The sequence below is a fragment of the Miniopterus schreibersii genome, assembly GCF_964146895.1.
Source record: "Miniopterus schreibersii genome assembly, chromosome: 19".
NCBI classification, from domain to species: Eukaryota; Metazoa; Chordata; class Mammalia; order Chiroptera; family Miniopteridae; genus Miniopterus; species Miniopterus schreibersii.
In genome coordinates, this window is record NC_138119.1 from 26408864 (window position 1) to 26427675 (window position 18812).

An 18812-nucleotide genomic window follows, 5' to 3' on the forward strand; every position below is an offset into this window, starting at 1 on the left:
GTTTTAGTCTTAATTTTTCAGTTAATATATAGAGTGCTGAAGGCTTTTGCTGAAGGCTTTCCCGGTCATCCTTTGGTTGGCTAAAGTTCATCCTCTGTAGTTTCTCAGTAAGGAATCATGGGAACAACAGGAATATTACTCTTACAACATTTTCAGAACTTCTTTTAATTGCTTTATCCTTGAAGGACAGTTTAGCAGGTAATAGAATCCTTGGCTCACTCTTTCTTTGTTACAGGTCTTGTGCAAATGTCTTCTCAAGCGAGGTCATGGAGATGTGTGAAGCCAGCTTGAATTTTTCCCTATTAACGATTTAGTCCTTTTTGCCTATCTACCCAAAGGGCTTTCTCTTTCTCACTAATATTTAGTGACTTTACTAGCGTATAATGGCGTAGGATATGCTAGCACGTGTGTGCCCTTTTAATATGCAGATTCAAATCTATTTTTATTTCAGGAAAGTTTTATTTAATTTTACCTTTAAATATTTATTTTGGTTTCCTGTTTTGGTGGCCCTAACTGTATGTCTGTTGGATATCCCTTTGTGTGTCTTTTTTATCTATATTGTTTTAATCCTTTTAAATACTTTTCTTTGTTTATCTCTGATGTCTCTTACCCTGTTTTCTACAGGGTCTCTCTTTTTGTTCTTCCGTCTCTTCATTTCTCTCATGGTTTTGTTTATTCTTCTGTTTCTTGAGTTCGTCAGTCATGCTTTCCCTGTCCCTGTTGTCTAGACATTTCTCCCCTGAGTTCTTAGGCTTTGTGATCTTTATAGTGGTGGTGACTTCATTGATTTTCTTAGATTCATGCAACAATACTGAGTTAAAGTTTTTATCTTTGCTGTAACATTTTTCTAGTGAGCATTCTTTGACACTTGATATATTATGCTGCGTATTTCTACCACGTTTCTTGTAGTATTTCTAAGTCAGTTCTTTGCCAGCTACCTTTTTGTCCCCTGTAACTTAATGAATTGGACTCGCCTCATTTGTAGGAGGTATGGTCAGATTTCTATATTTCTGCCTCAGAGAAAGTCTTTTTTACATATGGTGCCTGGGTGTGTTTCTCTGTGTTGCTATAAGTTCTCTGTCCCTCCAAATTGAGTCTGAGAGGCTTTTTGCTACCATTTCTGGACTTCCCATTCCTTTCTTTGCATTGAGACTGGAGGGAAACAGCCCCAGCATGCCACTATAAACCCCTCTCCATAAGGAAGTGCAGTTTTGCTGTTGCTTTCTAAGATCTGCCACTGCTGGGCCTCCTCCTCACGTGCCACTTTCCATCTCTATCTCTGCTCTCCACTTTCAACATCGATTCTGTCTGATATCAGCCTTGCTTGATCTCAGCCTGATCTCATGTATTTTGGAATTTTTATATTTTTGTTTTTCTCCTAGATTTGCTGAAAAGAGTTTTGTGAGGTTTTTCTCTCTTTCTCCTGTTGCCGTGTATATTTTCCAGGCCTATAGCTCTACCATGGTCATAGCAGAAAGTGCAACGCAAGATTTTTATTCAATTATGTAATTATAATTCAGACAGCTCTGTCACCATTCTGCTGTACTACTACTAGTTGATTACTATAAAACAGAGACCAATTTTACCTCCTAGTTAATGTTCTTTAAGGTCTGTCCAAAAGCAAGAAATAACCTCCCAGTTTTTTTTCCTCCCAGTGGTTCCCAAACTATTTTGATTCTTAGATTACTTATAGTTAAGACATCCACTCTGATTTCTACTTGGGTCCAGTAAGAAAATGTCACCACAGTGAATGGAAGAAGTGAGTTACCTTTGATACTTAAGTAAGGGATGTGAATGAAATGTGACATTGATACTCTCCAGGGTCTGGTCTGTGGACCACCTTGAAACCTTTAAGGATGAGCAGTGCCCCGCAAACTTTGATAAATACATTGATTGTATATTCTATATAAAGTATATATAGAATATACATTTGTTATATATAAAATAATTACATATTAAATACAGTATAGTTATAGTTTATTTGTTATAAACTAGTTTTAAGGGTTTCTTTTCAGAGTTTGCAAACTAGTGGCCGTATTCACCAGCTGATGTGCTTTATTCGGCCTTTGTACTTCTTTTAAAAATTAGTTGCCAACATTTCAAAATTTCATAAAACATAAAAAAAAGTAAAAATCTGGCATGCTGGACCCTCATTTCTGTCTGTAGCAGTTTGTTGGAGCTAAGTGATGGCTGCCCCCATTATATGGGGCCTGTGCTCACCAGTTCACCTAAGGTCCCACTCCGTCCTTGTCGTACTCTAGGCCTGCTCTGCTCACCTGCCTGGACTTCAGAGGCTTAGGTGATGTTCATTAAAAAAAACAAAAACAAAAAACCACCTCAAATAGTAATTACTAATCTATTTTTGTTAGGCATATGATAGTTTTGCATTTATAAGCCTGGGGCCTATACACTAATGAATTCTACCATTAAAAACTGAAAGTTTGCCCTAGCCAGTGTGGCCCAGTGGGTACACTGAAAGGTCACTGGTTTGTTTCCCGGTCAGGCACATACGTAGGTTGTGGGTTCGATTCCCAGTCAGGGTGCATGTGGGAGGCAATCAGTGGATGTTCCTCTCTCACATCAATGTTTATTTCTCTCTCTCTCTTCCCCTCTCCCTTCCTCTCTCTCTAAAATCAATAAAAACATATCCTCGGGTGAGGATTAGAAAAACCAAAACAAAACTGAAAATTTGTCAGTGACCTTGACTGCTGATGTAGCAGAGGCATGTGATGGGAACTGAAAATGAAGTGCCAGTAGTAAGAACTGTGGTCACAAGGTTTTTTAAGTTTCACGTAACATATTACTAACCTAGTGAAATGGTTCCTACAGTTGGTGCACTCATTAATTAGTAGAGTATCTCATTTCTTCTTGTGAATATAATTGTGTAAAATCTAGGTTACTAAAAATTAAATATTTCTCTTTGCTTTTCATATTTTTAAATATGAAAAAGCAAGTCTAGCTGATTCCTGTTTCTTTAAATTATAGTACAGATAATTTTAAAACAGTATTGTAAAAAGCATGCCTAAATTTTAGTTATGAGGTTATATTTTTTCTTAAGGTTTAATAGATCTGATCAAGTTTTGCCAGCAAAACACCTTTCCCAAATTTTTTTTTACTCATTAAACTTCAAGAATTATTATGACTTACATATAAGACATATTTTGAGAATTTTGCATTATTTGACACTTTAAGGGAAAAAAATCTATAAATTTAAATATATGAAGAAATTTCTGAATCATCAAAAGACTAAACTATGATCAGTACAGTTTTAGTATTATGAATATATACATCAAACCGCTATGCTATACACTTGAAACTAATACAAAATAATTGAATGTAAACTGTAATTGAAAAATAAAATTGAAAAATTTAAAAGTATATATTTAAATTGAGATATAATTCACATACCTTAGAATTCACCATATTAAAATGTACAGTTTAATGGTTTTTCTTATAGTTTCAAGATTATACAACCATCCCCACTCACTAGTTTCAGAACATTTCATCACCCCCAAAAGAAACCCAAACCCATTTCTTCCTCCCTTCAACCCCTGGCAGCCACTAATCTCTGCTCTGTCTCTATGGATTTGCCTATTCTGGATATTTCACATAAATAGAATTGTACAATGTGTGGTCTTTTGAGTTTGGCTTCTTTCACTTAGCGTAATGGTTACAAGGTTTGTCCATATTGTAACATGTCAGTATTTCATTCCTTTGACAGAATAATATTGCATTGTATGGATAGACCACACTTTGTTTATACATCATCAGTTGACGAACATTTGGCTTGTTTCCACATTTTTGCTATTATAAATAATGCTGCTCTGAACATTCATGTATAAGTTTCTGTATGAACATATGTTTTTAGTTCTCTTGGACCTAGGAGTCAAATTGCTGGGTCCTGTGATAATTCTATGTTTAACTTTTTGAGGAGCTGCCAAACTGTTTTCCATAGCAGCTGTCCCATTGTAAATTCCCACCAGCAGTGTAGAAGAGTTCCAGTTTCTCTACGTCCTCACTAATATGTATTATTTTCTGGGTTTTTGCTGTTGTTTTCTTTTAATTTGGCCATCCTATGGAAGTGAAGTCGTAGCTCATTGTGGCTTAGATTTGCATTTCCCTAGTGACTAATGGTGTTGAGCATCTTTTCCTGTGCTTATTAGCCATTTGTATGTCTTTGGAGAAGTGTCTATTCAAATCCTTAGCACATTTTTAAATGGGGTGGGAGACAGCAGGAGTCACATGATAACCACGTAATCACAGCCGTGAGAAGGGCTACAAAGAAGGAGTGTAGGGACTATAAGATTAAGTACAGAGGGCTTAATCTGGAGATGAGTGGTGTCGGAGGAATGGCCTTCTTGAGAAGGTGGTGGTGAGACTGGGAACTGAGGAATAAGTAGAAGTCGGCCGGGTGATACTGGGTGAGGGCAGCCTGTACTGAGGATGAAAAGGGTTAGTAGGGATTGAGGAACGAAGGGAAGGCTAGATTGGCTGCAGTATGGAGTGAATGAGGAGAGGAGTAGGGGGGGTTGTGGTATGGGGAGTTGATAAGGCCAAATCCGTTGAGGCCTTTTAAGTGCATATTAAGGATTTTGAAATTTATCCTAAGAGGAAACCATTCAAGGATTTTAAGTGAGGAGTTGGTGAGATCAAATTCGTATTTGTAATTCTATACTCTGCGGACTTTGTGAAAATGGATCGGAGGGAATTGAGAGTGTGCAAGGGATACCCTCTGGAAGATGATCACCTTATCCAGGTGAGGTGAGAGTTGCTTAGTCTAGTAGTGATGGCAGTGGAGATAGAAATGAGTGAACTAATTGGAGAGTTTTGTAGGAGGAAAATTGTCGGGACTGGCTGAGGGATTGGTCATAGAGCATGCAGGAGAAGTGTTACCAGACCAAAGTCAGTGTACCCTATGCTTTGAAAGACCAAAACTCAAAATGTTAGAGTTTGGAGTAAGGAAGAGTTTATTGATCAAGAAGGCACCAACTGAAAAGACTTAGTGGTACCTCAAATCCATCTTAAGAAAGTACAGATATCAGGCTCCTTTTATGCCAAGTGAAGGGGAAATGGGAGGAGCAAGAGGTTATTGCCAACTGCTAACAGCTGGGCACCAGCAGGGGTCTGAGGAAGATTGTGAACCTTCTTTGTTCTTAGTCTGTCAGTTCTAATTGGTGTGAGTCTGGTCATGAGGTTCCTACAAATCTTTGATAAATAATCATTATTATTACACATACCCCTCATCTCCTCGGGAGAGACACCTTGTGGTAAGGGACGGTTATTATAAAACAAGCCCCAAGCAGAATTGCTATAATGATTAGCATGTCTATATGCAAGAAACTATTAACCTGAAGGCCATGGGAACCAAGCAGGCTTGAATAAATGGAATCAGAGAGGCCCAGCATTTCACTCTGTTACAGAAGGTTAGGTAACAGGTATGACCATGCGGTTTCTGGTGTGAGCTGCTGGGTGGTTAGGGAAGCCCAGAGAAGGAGTAACATGGAGAGGAAAGGTAAAAATTTAGCACAGGAAAGGTAAAAATTTAGCTCCATCTAAGTGGAGCTCTGAAGTAATCATATGGTTATGAAGTCTGGAACTCAGAAGAGAAACCTGAGTTAGAAAGGTAGATTGGGAAATTACCAATGGTATTTACCAGTGGAGATGGATGAGATCACCTAGGGAGATCGTAAGTGCTGAGTGATTAGAGGCCCAGGATCAAACTCAGAGGATTCCAACATTTGGAGCTTGGGGAGAGGAGGATTGGAGAGTCTAAGAAGGAACAGCAGAGAAGTAGAGGGAATGCTTGCCCTAAGAATGTGATGTCAGAAGTCAACGGTATGTCAGGGTAGAGGTCTGATGAATGCTGCTGAGAATTTGTTTGGTAAGATGAGAGCTGACTTATCTTTTGTTGCATTTAGCAAGAGCAGCTTCATTGAGGTGGTAGAAGTGGAAACTAGATTGAGTGGGTTGGAGATGAATGGTGAATGGGAGAAGATAAAATGCAGGCATGAACGTGTGACTTTCCAGAAGTTTGGCTCTGAAGTAGAGGGTGATAGTTGCAGGAGTGAAATTGGGTGAAGAGAAGGCTTTTTACATTTTTTTAATTTTTAAGATGGAAAAGTTGAGATGTTGAACCACTTAGAGTTGTACCTGATGAAACCAGGGTAACTTACATATATGGCTAATGTATTCAGGGAATTACTCTTAATGCAGATTTAATGAGAGAACACTTATCAGGCATGATACATGGAAAGCACTTAAACTTTGGCCCTGGTGGCAGAGGCAGGCAGCAGGCAGCACCTGCATAATTTGCTCCTATTCTGAACTCTTAATAAGGCTGCTCCCCCTCAGCCCCTGTGCATTTTCTCACTGATATTCTTCCTCTCCCTAAGGTCTTTTCTTAGTTTCTCTCAAAATTTCTACCTACTTATCTAACCCTATGACATTGCTCCCCTTTCCTTCTTTCTGAACCTCTTTGGCATCTACTCTATAATTGTGGTTCCTAACCTTTGGGCTGAGATTTCTTGTAGTGCTTCAGAGTTCTCTCAGAGGGTCAGGAATCTGTATATATGTTATCATCTGTGGGTGAATAAACTATGTCTTGTAAATATATATTAATATTTTTCAAATATATGTAGCTGCTGTTTTGATTAATAAGAAATCCCTTAAAAGCATTATAGACTTTATACTTGCTTTTTGTTGTGGATATTTTTACTCAATGCTGAAAGAAATGCTATCATAGATATCTGCTACATATTTGGACATTAAAAAGGTTCATATTTGAAATGATTAGAACTCACTGCTTTAAGACATAAAACATTCATAAAAAATTGCTTCCTCTTTTTCACTGTTGTTTTATCTTTGCTGTTCTTGTCTCTTTTACTAACTTGTCAATTGCTTAAGAGCAGAGTTGTGGTTCTTTCTTCTTTTTTTTTTTATACCCTTCTGCAGTGGTTGATAAGCTATGGCCCTTGGGCCAAATCCAGCCCACTGCCTGTTTGTTTTGTAAATCTTCCAGCTCTAGAGGTTTTTACAGATCATTTACAATCCATCTGATGCTAGGAAACACTAAAACTAACTTTGAACCCCAATTAAGTGAAACGTTATCCCCCCCCAAAAGAATTCCATTCTCATTAATAGACCTGTGCTACGGAAAGTTGTACAGTAGCCCACCCTTCTGCACAGTTTTGCTTTCCAGTTTCACTTTCTGCCATTTCAGTTACCTACTGTCAACTACAGTCTGAAAATTAAATGGAAAATTCCAGAAATAAACAATTCATAAGTTTTAAATTGCACAATATTCTGAGTAGCATGATGAAATCTTTTTTTTTTTTTTTTTTTTAATATATCTTTATTGATTTCAGAGAGAGGAAGGGAGAGGGAGAGGGAGAGAGAGAGAGATAGAAACATCAATGATGAGAGAGTCATTGATTGGCTGCCTCCTGCACGCCCCTGACTGGGGATTGAGCCCAAAACCCGGGGAATGTGCCCTGACCTGGAATTAAACCACGATCTCCTGGATCCTAGGTCAATGCTCAACAGCTGAGCCACGCCTAGCCAGATGCATGATGAAATCTTGTACCTTCCTGCTCCATCCTCAATGTCCCTTTGTCCAGTGTATCCATGCAGTGTATAAACCACGTACCAGTTAGTCACTTAATAGTTGTCTCAGTTATCAGATTGACTGTTGTCCTATCACAGTGCTTGTTTTCAAGTCCCCCTCATTTTACTTACTAATGACTCCAGAGACATTCACATAACTTTTATAACAGTATGTTGTTATAATTTTTGTATTTTATTATTAGTTGTTGTTAATCTCTTACCATGCCTAACTTATAAATCAAGCTTTATCATGACTATATATGTATAGGTAACAACACTATATATAGGGTTTGGTACTATCCGCAGTTTCAGGCATCCACAGGGGGTCTTGGACTGTATCCCCCATGGATAAGGGGGATATTACTATATTCAGTTATTTTTATATTTTGAATTTGGTTAATAAAATTTTTGGAAATTTGTTGGAAAACAAATTTGTTATGTAAATAACTATATATTTTCCTTCATTTTGCCTCTTAACCTGCATGACTTAAAATGTTTACAATCTGACCCTTTATAGAAAAAGTTTACTGACCCCTGCCTTGTAATAGTTGTTTCCACTTTTGTCTACACATCTGAATTATCAGAAGATCTTTAAAGATATATATATTAATTCCTCTGTCCTGGAGATTCCGAATCAGTTCATCTGGATGGAATCTGGGAACCTATATTTTAAACAAGCTTTTTAGTTGTTTGGGAATCACTGCCTTTTAATGCATTCATAGAGTTGAACGCCAGGACATAATGCAGTGAATTGTGGGTTAGATGGCAGCAGACAGCTTGTTAGTTTTTTATTTCAACATTTATGAACTATGGGATTTTATTGAAGTAACAACTTGTTCTGCAGGTTTTTAAAAAGTTTTCTAGTTCCTTTGTTGACAGGCAGTTTTGCTTTATCCTTTACAATGGTAGTTTACCTTTCGGGATTCATAGGAACCTCTTTTTAGAATCGGATGAAAGTTATGGGCCCTCCCCCTAGGAAAGTGCACCTGTATTGATTTCCTATGACTGCCATAGCAAATTACTACAGAAGTGCTTAAAACAACAGAAATTTATTCTCTCATGTTTCTGGAGACCCAAAGTTCAAGTCAAGGTGCCAGCAGTCCTGCCAGAGGCTCTAGGAGGAGATTCTTTGCCTCTCCCAGTTTCTGGTAGCTATAGCTTTCCTGGGCTTATGGCTGCATCATTCCAATTTGCCTCTCAAGTTATATTACCCTTCCTCTTCTCTATGTCTATTCGGTGTGTCTCTTATAAGGACACTTGTCATTGATTTTGGACCCATCCAGATAATCCAGAATTACCCTCTCTCAAGGTCCTTAATTTAATCATATCTTTTACCATATAAAGTAACATTCACAAGTTCCATGGATTGGACATGGACATCTTGTGGGGTAGAGGTGCCTTGCATTTTTTGGGCTTACCACAGCACCTTTGCACATGCTGACAACTTTACAAACAATTTCAAGGGGTTTATAACTCTTTGAAGTTCATATGTGGACACCATGGACTCTGGGTTTGAACTCTGTGCTCAGTGAGAACCTTACAACTATAGTGTATTCTAATTATGCGGTCTCCTTATACTCTCCCCTGTATCATGTTCTTATATTCATCATCCTATTACCAATCTTGAAATGATGTTTTCTTCTTGTGACCTTAGATTCTTCAGTGTAGTTTGCTTTCTGAGTTAGTTTTTCTGATTAAGAACTATTTCCTGATAAGACTTCTGTTAAAACAAAAGAAGAGCCTTTCCCACACCTTTTACTTCATTCTGTAGCAAGGAGACTAGGTTTTCTGTGCAAACCATAGAAAACTGATAGTGCCTCCAGTGAGAAGAGTAACTTGCCTCAATCGGTCAAGTACCTGATGCGCCTGACCTTTTAGAAAGTGCTTTCATGTGGCTTCTTATTAAATACTGAAAACAATTCTCAGAGTGAGGGAATATCCACCCCATTATATAATTGAGATAATGAAGACTGGTGGGTTAAGTAATTTGGGTGACAGAGCTTTGGTGAGTGATAGAACTAGCGAGGGACAGAGCTGCCTTTGAATGAAGGTCTGCTCCAAAGCCCATGCTCTTTTCTTTATGCCGTGAAAACATAGCACACTTCCCTTTTAGTTGCATGGTTAATAATCTCCTTAGACAGGGGCTATGTATGCTTTGTTTTCAGGGGTCAGCAGACCAGGATTTCAATCAGATTTATAGTGCTTACAGTATTACCTTGTACAGTATATCCTCTGATCCTCAGTTCTTAGTAAGACTGATACCTGGCTTGTGTGCCTTATAGCGCTGCTGGAGAACTGAGAGAATATGAATGAAAGCTCTTCAAAATAGGAAAATGTCCTACTATGTAATACAATTAATTACTTTCTTATTTGACTATATTCTTAGTACTTTCTTCCTTTACTAGCCTAGATTTCAGAGTTTGGGAATATAGTTAAGCCTCAAACCACAGAGGGTATATTAGCTCCAACTAGGAATTTCTTTGCTTAAGACCTTTTAGGCATTTGGCTGGTGTGAATGCTTATGTCTGCTTTGTGTGCTTTCATTTTAAGGGGTATCCCCAACTTTGTCTAGCTCAGCTGCACTGAGTTGTATATGTTCATGATCATTTTCTGAACACTGCTCTTTCCTAGGTCAGTTTTTAACTCCTCTCATTGCCTACTTTGCCTTGGGTTTGGTTGGTGGCCTGGGACTGTGATCTGGAGACTCTTCACCTTTTCTCTATCCCCTCCCCCAATTTTAATAATATATATGCTACTATTATTCTTTAAGTTAAGAACCCCTTCAAAAGCTACACCTTAAGCCTTGCCTCCTCCAATTAAACCTCTTAAATTTTAAGTGTCGAAAAAGAGGCACTGACCACATTTTCTAGTATGTTCATTGTACTTGCTTTAAAAAAAAATAAAACTAAGCTCATTCAGTTCCAGTGGTTCTTATTTACAAGTATACAGCAGATTCACCCAGGGGGCTTTTTCAAAATGCCTGGGCCTGCCTTCTGGGAGTTTGAGTAGGATGGGTAAGGGTGGAGATGGGGGATAGCATCAAATATCTCTATTATAATAGTCCTCCCTTCATTTTCTTTAGTTAATAACCCCCTTGCTTGGTTCCTTTCCTTACCAGTCTCCCCTCCATTAATGAGAACCTAAGCTGCTTTCTCATGACCACCCTTAATTATGTTCTCATTCTCTTTTCACCTTGCCCCATTTGCTCTACTAACCTCTAACTTTGGACAAATCCAATCCAATCTGCCTCCAGTGTGGGCTACTAAAAGCCAGAGTTTTTGAGCTAGGTGAGATTCTTTAATGCGCTGTTTTGCTCTTTAATCTTTACTGTTCATGTTAGAATACCTGACCTTACCTGACACAGTAGGCATATGATTCTTTTAATTAATAGTGATTTCAAAAGTGACTTCAACTCTCAATATAATCCAATTACCCAGGATCTCTGTGATTCTATCAATAATGTCTAATTTATTTTCACAATATGTTATGAGTAGTACTAATTATATTATTAATGTTTCATAAATGAAAACCAAGGCACAGGATGGGAAAATAGTTTGTGGCATCAGCTTGCAGGCATACTTTTTTTGGAACTTTGAAAGATAGGTTATAATGGTAAAATTAAGCAACTTGTCTTCTCCACATTAGTTCTGTCTCATGGGTCAGTATAATGGCTTTAGCATCATTGTTTTTAAGGAATTGTGATGAATTATTCTTTATAGTTTTCTTTTTGAGTTGTAAAATGTCCTATCAATTCTAGTCTATAACTTTTGGGGGAGGTGTGTGTGTGTGTGTGTGTGTGTGTGTGTGTGTGTGTGTAGTAGGTAACCATCTTTGGCTTTGGTTTTTAAGAAGAATTTTAAAAATCTTGTTACAATGAGAAAACTTCTCTTCCAGTTTTTATTTAGTTTTCCTTTATTCCCTTTGGAAATAGTGGGCATGACCCAGTTATATTTTGAGAATTCATTTCATGGAACAGTGTTAAAATATTTTTGTTCTTCTAATCAAGTTCAGTGTGAGAATTGGCAGGCATCCATAGCTTCTCTTCTTTAACATGCAAAGAATTCTGTTCTTTGGTTAAGATATTGGCTCCATTATTATACTTACTGGTTCTGGGATAGCAGGGTATGATCTGAGGAACATAGCTGCTTTGTACATAAAATAAATGTTTTTTTCTTTTTAAGCATTTTTTATCTTGATTTTGTTATATAACTCTCTAACATTGACCTTTGAAGTACATAATAGTATGGTAAAAGTATGGTAGAAGAAGAATACTGTATATATTGGAAATTAATTATTGAATAATATTTGGATTGTTACAAAATTCAACATGACTTTATTGCTGCATCAGGATAATTTCTTAATAAAAAGTTGTTCCAGCTGCCTTCACTTGTTTGATTTAGCATGCTATGTGAGTGTTAGTAAATTGACATTTAGTTTGAAAATACATTTTGGCTAAGTTATGGTTAAGAGATAAAATATGCGTATTAGATTAACTCAGTGATTTTACCTTGAAAGCATTATAGAAATGAACATTGAAAACCATTTATAATACATAATGTTAGATGTTGGCTAAAATGTTCTTGATGTTTAAAGTACAGTACAGTTCTTTTTCTATATTTGGTAAGAAAAAACTATAATTTGTGGGGGAAGAGAATGGAAAAGAAAGAAAGGAAGAGCAAGGTTGAGATGGGTGGGGCCTATTAGTTTCAGAGACCTGCCATCACAAAGCACCACAAACTGAGTGGCTTAAAACAACAGAAGTATATTCTCTTATAGTTCTGGAGATTAGAAGTCTGAAATGGAGGTGTTGGCAGGGTTGTGCTCTCTTCGAAGGCTCTCAAGGAGGGTCCTTCATTGCCTCTTGCTCCCTTCTGGTGGTTGTCCGCAATCCTTGGCTTGTTAACACATCACTCCAATCTCTGCCTTCATTGCCACATGGTATTCTCCTTGTGTATGTCTGTGCCCAAATTTCCCTCTTCTTCTAAGGACAACAGTCATAATGGATTTAGGGTTAGGGCCCACCCTAATCTAGTATGACCTCATCTTAACTTGATTACATCTGCAAAGACCCTGTTCCTAAATAAGGCCGCATTCACAGATTTTGGACAGATGTAAATTATGGGGAGACTATTCAGCCCAGTACAGAGGGATCTAAATTTAATTTATATTTTGAGATTCAAACCAACACACTTACTAGATTTATCTACTGTATATAAAACAAACAGGTAAGACACATTTTATGTAAAAAGCTTATTTTTATTTGTAGTTTTATTTACATACATGCTTCCCCTAGATATCTAGTATTTTTCTTTTTTTTTAAAGCATTTTTTAAAAAAAATTGATTGGGCGGGGAGAGAGAGAGAGAGAGAGAGAGATCCATGTGAGAGACAAACATCGATTGGTTGCCTCCTGAGTGCATCATGCCCAGGGACTGAACCAGCAACCTGGGTATGTGCCTTGACAGGGAATCAAACCTGCGACCTTTCCGTGCACAGGACAATTCTCCAACCAACCAAGCAACACCAGCCAGAGCTCTAGTATTTTTCATTTATGTAGCAGAGATTGCATTAAAGGAATATTTGGTTATGAAATGTCTACTTATATAGATGTGGAGCCAGAAGACTTTTCACATAGCTCAATATTTATAGAACCACACTAGACTTTTCTTGAGCATTTTAACTGCTATTAGAGTAGTACTTTTGTTCTCATTTATTTTAAATCCATAACACCTAACATTGCCTGATGCTGATTTACTGAGTGAAGAATGAATTAATAAAAGAATGGGGTATGTGTGTGTGTGTCTCCCTTAAGGAGTTGTCAATAGAGTCAGGATGTGGGGCATTTTTGTTTAGTAAATGTATTCTCTTCAGTCTTTTTTTAAAACCCAGGTGATGGCATTCTTCACACACTGTTCTACACTTTGATTTTATTAGTTATAGTATGCCATCCTGTTAGTATACAAATGCTGATTGCATAATGTTCCATTACACAGATATAATTTATTTAACTAGCCTTCCTTTTTTATTTTTAATTGTGATCAATACATATAACATAAAACGTGCCATCTTAACCATTTTTAGGTGTATGGTTCAGTATTATTAAGTATATTCACATTATTTTATAACCAATCTCCAAAACTTTTTAATACTGCAAAACCAAAACTTTATACTAATTAAACAACAACTTCCCATTTCTCCCTCCTAGAAACCACCATTCTTTCAATCTCTACAAATTTTAGCTAGTTTCACTTTTTAGTTATTTTCATCTTTTTCTTACAAACAATGCTGTGATAGCCATACATATGTGTCATTTTGTACTAGTAAGTATATCTTAGTTTTGATATATATATATTGCAAAATTGACTTTCAAATTATTGTACCAATTTATATTCCCCCAGCAATGTGTGATATAGTAGCTGTTTAAATATGTTTCAGCAAAGTTAGCTTGTCAGCCAAACTGAATTGGGAACTTGGGGAAGGACAGGCACCTTGGAGGGAAGTTGGTGCTGCTGCGTTGTGCAAGAGCCTGGGCTCCCCCAGTGTTCTGCCTCTACTCTACCTCTGTTCCTTAAGGATTACTTGACATCCCATAATGCAGTTTCCATACCACATGCATTTTAAAAATGTAAAATGAATATTTTTCCCCACACAGCATAAGCTGAGTACTAGTAATAACATCTAATAGAGTGATTGGAATACCTCACTTTGCAGGTGGGAATCACAACTTAATATACAGGGTGGGGCAAAAGTAGGTTTACAGTTGTGAGTACATAAAACACGGTTTATTCTTACAGTATTATTTGTTAATTATTGTATTATTTTTCATACAAACAACTGTAAACTTACTTTTGCCCCACCCTATATGTTCAGCCCAGCTGAAAAATTTCCTTAATTTAAAATTTTAAGGTCTCTAAAATGAATGGATGCTTACTTATATAAATGGGTTTTATTAGAAAGAAAAAATTAGCAGAACCTTTTTCTGATGAGCTCTTCTAAAGAGCTCGCTCTATTATGAGGAGCTCAGCTGTACTGGGGTGACAGTGAAGGGTGACTGGGGAAGGAGGGAGGCTGGGGGAGGTGAAGCAGGTGGGCTCCAGGTTTCCTCATCCCTGTTTCATCCAGAACTGTAACCTACGGGTGGCTTGACTTCTTTCCTTATAGCAGTGAGTGAGATGAGTGAATACTAACGTATAATCAGCCTCTGGTAATTCATGTCAGATGTTTGAGAAGCCCTCAAAATTTCTTTGTAGGATACTAATGTTTGAAACTGGTGCTCAATTTTATTTTTTTCTGTGAAGTAAATTTACTGTAAAATGAGGGGTAACCTCATGGAGGTATCACTGTTTTTCCTTAGAGTGTACACATAGGTTTTGGTACAATGACTTTCATCTGGGGGTTTTTAATAAATGTAGCATCTTTATTTTCTTATTTTAAAATGAAAATACTTAACTCATTTTTGTAATATATGCATATTTTATTATAAAGCAGAATTTGAAGGGCCCTGGGACTCACTCCCTAATGATGATCAGTATTAATAATTTGGGATTCATTCCCCTAGACTTTTTTCAATGTATTTATAACATATAATATTCCTTCTTTAAAAATATGTAATTGTGCTGTATATGCTGTTTTATGATTTTCTCTGTTTACTTGATAACAAATCTTTTTTGGGTTAGAGTATAGAGATACCTTCCATTCTTTTAATGGATTTATACTCTTCCATTATATATAATTTTCTTATCCATCCCTCTGTTGGTGAACATGTTAGTTGCAATAAACATCCTTTATGCATACATCTTTGCCTATTTGGACAAATGTTTCTGTAGGATAAATTTTGAGAAGTAGAACTTCTAGATCAAAGGGTATGACCATTTTATATTTTAATGGATGTTTTGGGGCTCTACAAAATGTTATATCAGTGTCCTGATTTTTATAGGAAATAAAGTTCTAAACTTGCAGAAGTTTTAGCTAAGTGATGTGTCATCATTAATGTATACCAGTTTTTCTAATATAAGGTTTCTAGTAATGTCAAAGTCTTTAAAATGACAGCTTGTTTATTCTTACAGTGATGGAATGGGGCGACGATATTAAGGCAATCACAGAAGATGAAGCAGTAATGTTGGTGAATCATCAGGCAACAGGAGACGTGTGTACTCTGATGATGTGCCTCCAGGACAAAGGACTGGTAAGCCATCTTGACGGCAGCAGTGCAGCCTCAATTCAAGTATCTTATGGTTTGGAACATAGACTTTAATATGTATACTTTTCCTGAATATTTAGAAAAACTTAGAAGAAAAAATATGTAGTTCTAAGTCACTCCAGAAAAGGAATTTAGAGACTTTAAAAAAAATAACTGGGATAATGTGAATTATATCTCCATAAAGCTGTTTTTTTAAAAAATAACTGGGATGAAAAAAAAGTCTGGTTTAAATTGGGGGCTGCCTTGAGGTGAAGTGGTAGATTGCCAGTTTGAGAAGTACAGACACAAAAAGCAGTATTGCTTAAGATAGAAGAATAAAATTGGTCAGTGAATTTGGTGATCTTGGGGATCTTTAGCCAAAGGAAAAAAAGGTAAATATGATTTTGGATTTCATTTGCAAAGCATATTGAAAGGAAAAATATCAGGCTCATTTTATTAGTGTTACTAAGGCTCTGTTTGAACTGTTGATTTACATTGCTTATATTGATAACTAAAATAGATCTGTATAGTGGGTGGGTTTAAAATAAATTGTCTTTAACAGTAAAGGAGTTATCACGTTGGGAGGAGTTAAAAAAGTTCTATTCATAGGAAACAAAATAAATAGAAAGTATACAAAGTTAATGGAGCAAATATTTGGCCTAATAGTAAATAAACAAATTAGTAGATATTTATTGAGTACTTCACATCCACAGTCAGTGACTATAAATATAGAGCACCATCCTATGAGACACTTTCCTACTCTTAAAGGAGCAACAGGCCAGCGTAGGTGGAGGGAGGGCAGAGCAAACAATACATAATTGCAAAGAGAAGTATTCAGTGGCAGGTGAGCACATGGTGTACTTGATAGATGTAGAAAACTTGTGGAAGGAAGGGGACGTCAACTTGACCTTGACGAAGGAGAATTTATTAAGGCATAGTCGTGGAACAAGGGCCTTGTCCTTTAGTGAAACATCTTGGCAAAATACCAAGGCAAGAATAAGCCTGGTGTGCTCAGGTCCTGGGGGTTTTGATTCAGTGGGTCAGGGGTCAGAAAATAAAGTGAGAGTCAAGGAAAATAGGTTTGATTAGTGTGGAGTCTGTTTTTCTTGTTTATCTGAAAAACAGAGGTACTATTTTGCTGGAACGTAGAATAAATTCAGTCCTTCTATTCAGAATCTTGAATTGTTAAAAGACTATCATTGTATAGATATATTTGTATTCTAGTAATATTTATTGCCTGTCCCCTAAATTCATGATGTTAAAATTTTGTAAAAACTACTTTATTTGGCTTTGTATCAAGAGAATCCCCAGTTGACATTTTTATTCTTACTGATATGGTAATTACACTTACAGCGATTATGCAAGTGTCCGTACTTAGTTTTGAATCTCAAAGAATGATTCAGATGGTCTGTTTAAATATGCCTAACATTATTACTCTAACTCCAATCTGACGTAGATGATAACTGTATTAACCAGATATAGTTAATGTGAAATTCTTCAGTCATGTGGACAGAAGGTTTTGTTTGTTTGCTTTTGTGAAAAGATTTCAGTTAGTTTGTCTTAGGTTCATTTTTCTGTTCAGAGTAATTCTGTTTTTGTTTTCAGATTAGTTATACTAAACATTTTTTACGATCTGATATTACTGAACAATTTGAAATCTTGAAGAATTTTTAAATCTTCTTTCATAAAGGAGGAGTTGAGAAATGCACAGCAGGAAGTATTATAACCTTTACCTATTGCCTAACAAATTAGGGGGCAGTATTAATTTATATTTACAAGAAGGAATGTTTACTTGATTTATATCAGACTCCATGGTACATTGAAAGAAAGTACTCTCAACACTTGGAGAGTTGTCTAGACTATAGTCAGGTTACTTCTATTCAACATTTAATTATTCCTTGTTTTTATTTTAGGTTGTTGCTCAAATGATGTGGTTGATGGATCATATTTTTAAGTACACAAACTTTGGAATTGTTTCTCTAATTCATGGAGACTTCTTTATAAGACAAGTAAGTAATGAGGTTTTTCCCCCCACAGTGATAGCCTGATCAAACTGATTCTTTATTGTATAAAGGAGCGTAACAGAACAAGTTATAATAGGTAAAGCCAGGGAGCTCTTCCTCTGACTCTGTTCCCTGCATCATTTATTTCAGTCTGAACTTGTATGCATAAGCATTCAAATGCTGATATTGTAAATATTCTAATCTCTACCTTCCTTCTCCCATCTCAACATTACAGTGTTCAGTAAATACCTATCAGGCACCTGCCACATTCTCAGCTCTTCTACTTCATAGTTCTGTGACTTGGGCAAGTTATTTAAAATCTCAAAGTTTCCTCATTTTTCAAATGAGAATAATAGTGCTCCCGTCATAGGGTTGTTGTGGGGATTAAATGAAGTAGTACCTGTGAGGCACTCAGAACAGTGCCTGCAGCTTCATTCTCATTTTTATCATGATCACCACTATCATCATCTATATTTTCACTATTATTTTTATTTACAAGTCACTGTTATATGAGGTATGTAAATTAGCAGTAGGGAGATTATTAAATAAATAAGAGGAAATATTTTGAGAATTCATAGTAGGAAAAGTAAGTACCTCAGATTTCTGGAATCCAGAAAAACTTTAGAGGAGAAGATGATACTTGGTATAAATATAAAGAATGATTATGGGTTTGATAGAAGAAGGAGGATTGGGACTGGGTCCCAAGCTTTAGGAATAATCTAGTATGTAGGAAAAGTAGCAAAGCCTTCTATCAAGTCAGCACTACATTGTAGTATTTTTTCTGACATGCTACTAGTATCACACACTTTATTTTCTCAGAAATGGGCAACTGAAATATCATATGCAAGTGTTTTTATGTATGGTAATGCCATATTTAGCTGGTGGTGTTATACTTGACAACTTAAACCTGGATTGTGCGTGCAGTACCTTACACATAATAAGTACTTAATGAATAACTAGTGAATCTAAGTAAGCCTCTTCTAAGAACCACAAATTCAGAAAGAAGCTGGATGTTTGTAGGAAAATTCC

The 18812-nt window shown here is 36.5% G+C and overlaps 1 protein-coding gene across 5 annotated transcripts in view; it reads left to right on the plus strand.

The window, feature by feature from the left end:
* Positions 1 to 18812, plus strand: part of LPGAT1 (lysophosphatidylglycerol acyltransferase 1) — an 89584-nt gene that overhangs the window by 39971 nt on the left and 30801 nt on the right. For all 5 annotated transcript variants that reach the window (XM_081120278.1, XM_081120276.1, XM_081120279.1 and 2 more), the window contains exons 3-4: positions 15668 to 15786; positions 17694 to 17789. In XM_081120278.1, the coding sequence (XP_080976404.1) occupies positions 15668 to 15786; positions 17694 to 17789 (215 nt within the window). The remainder of the gene's footprint in view (positions 1 to 15667; positions 15787 to 17693; positions 17790 to 18812) is intronic.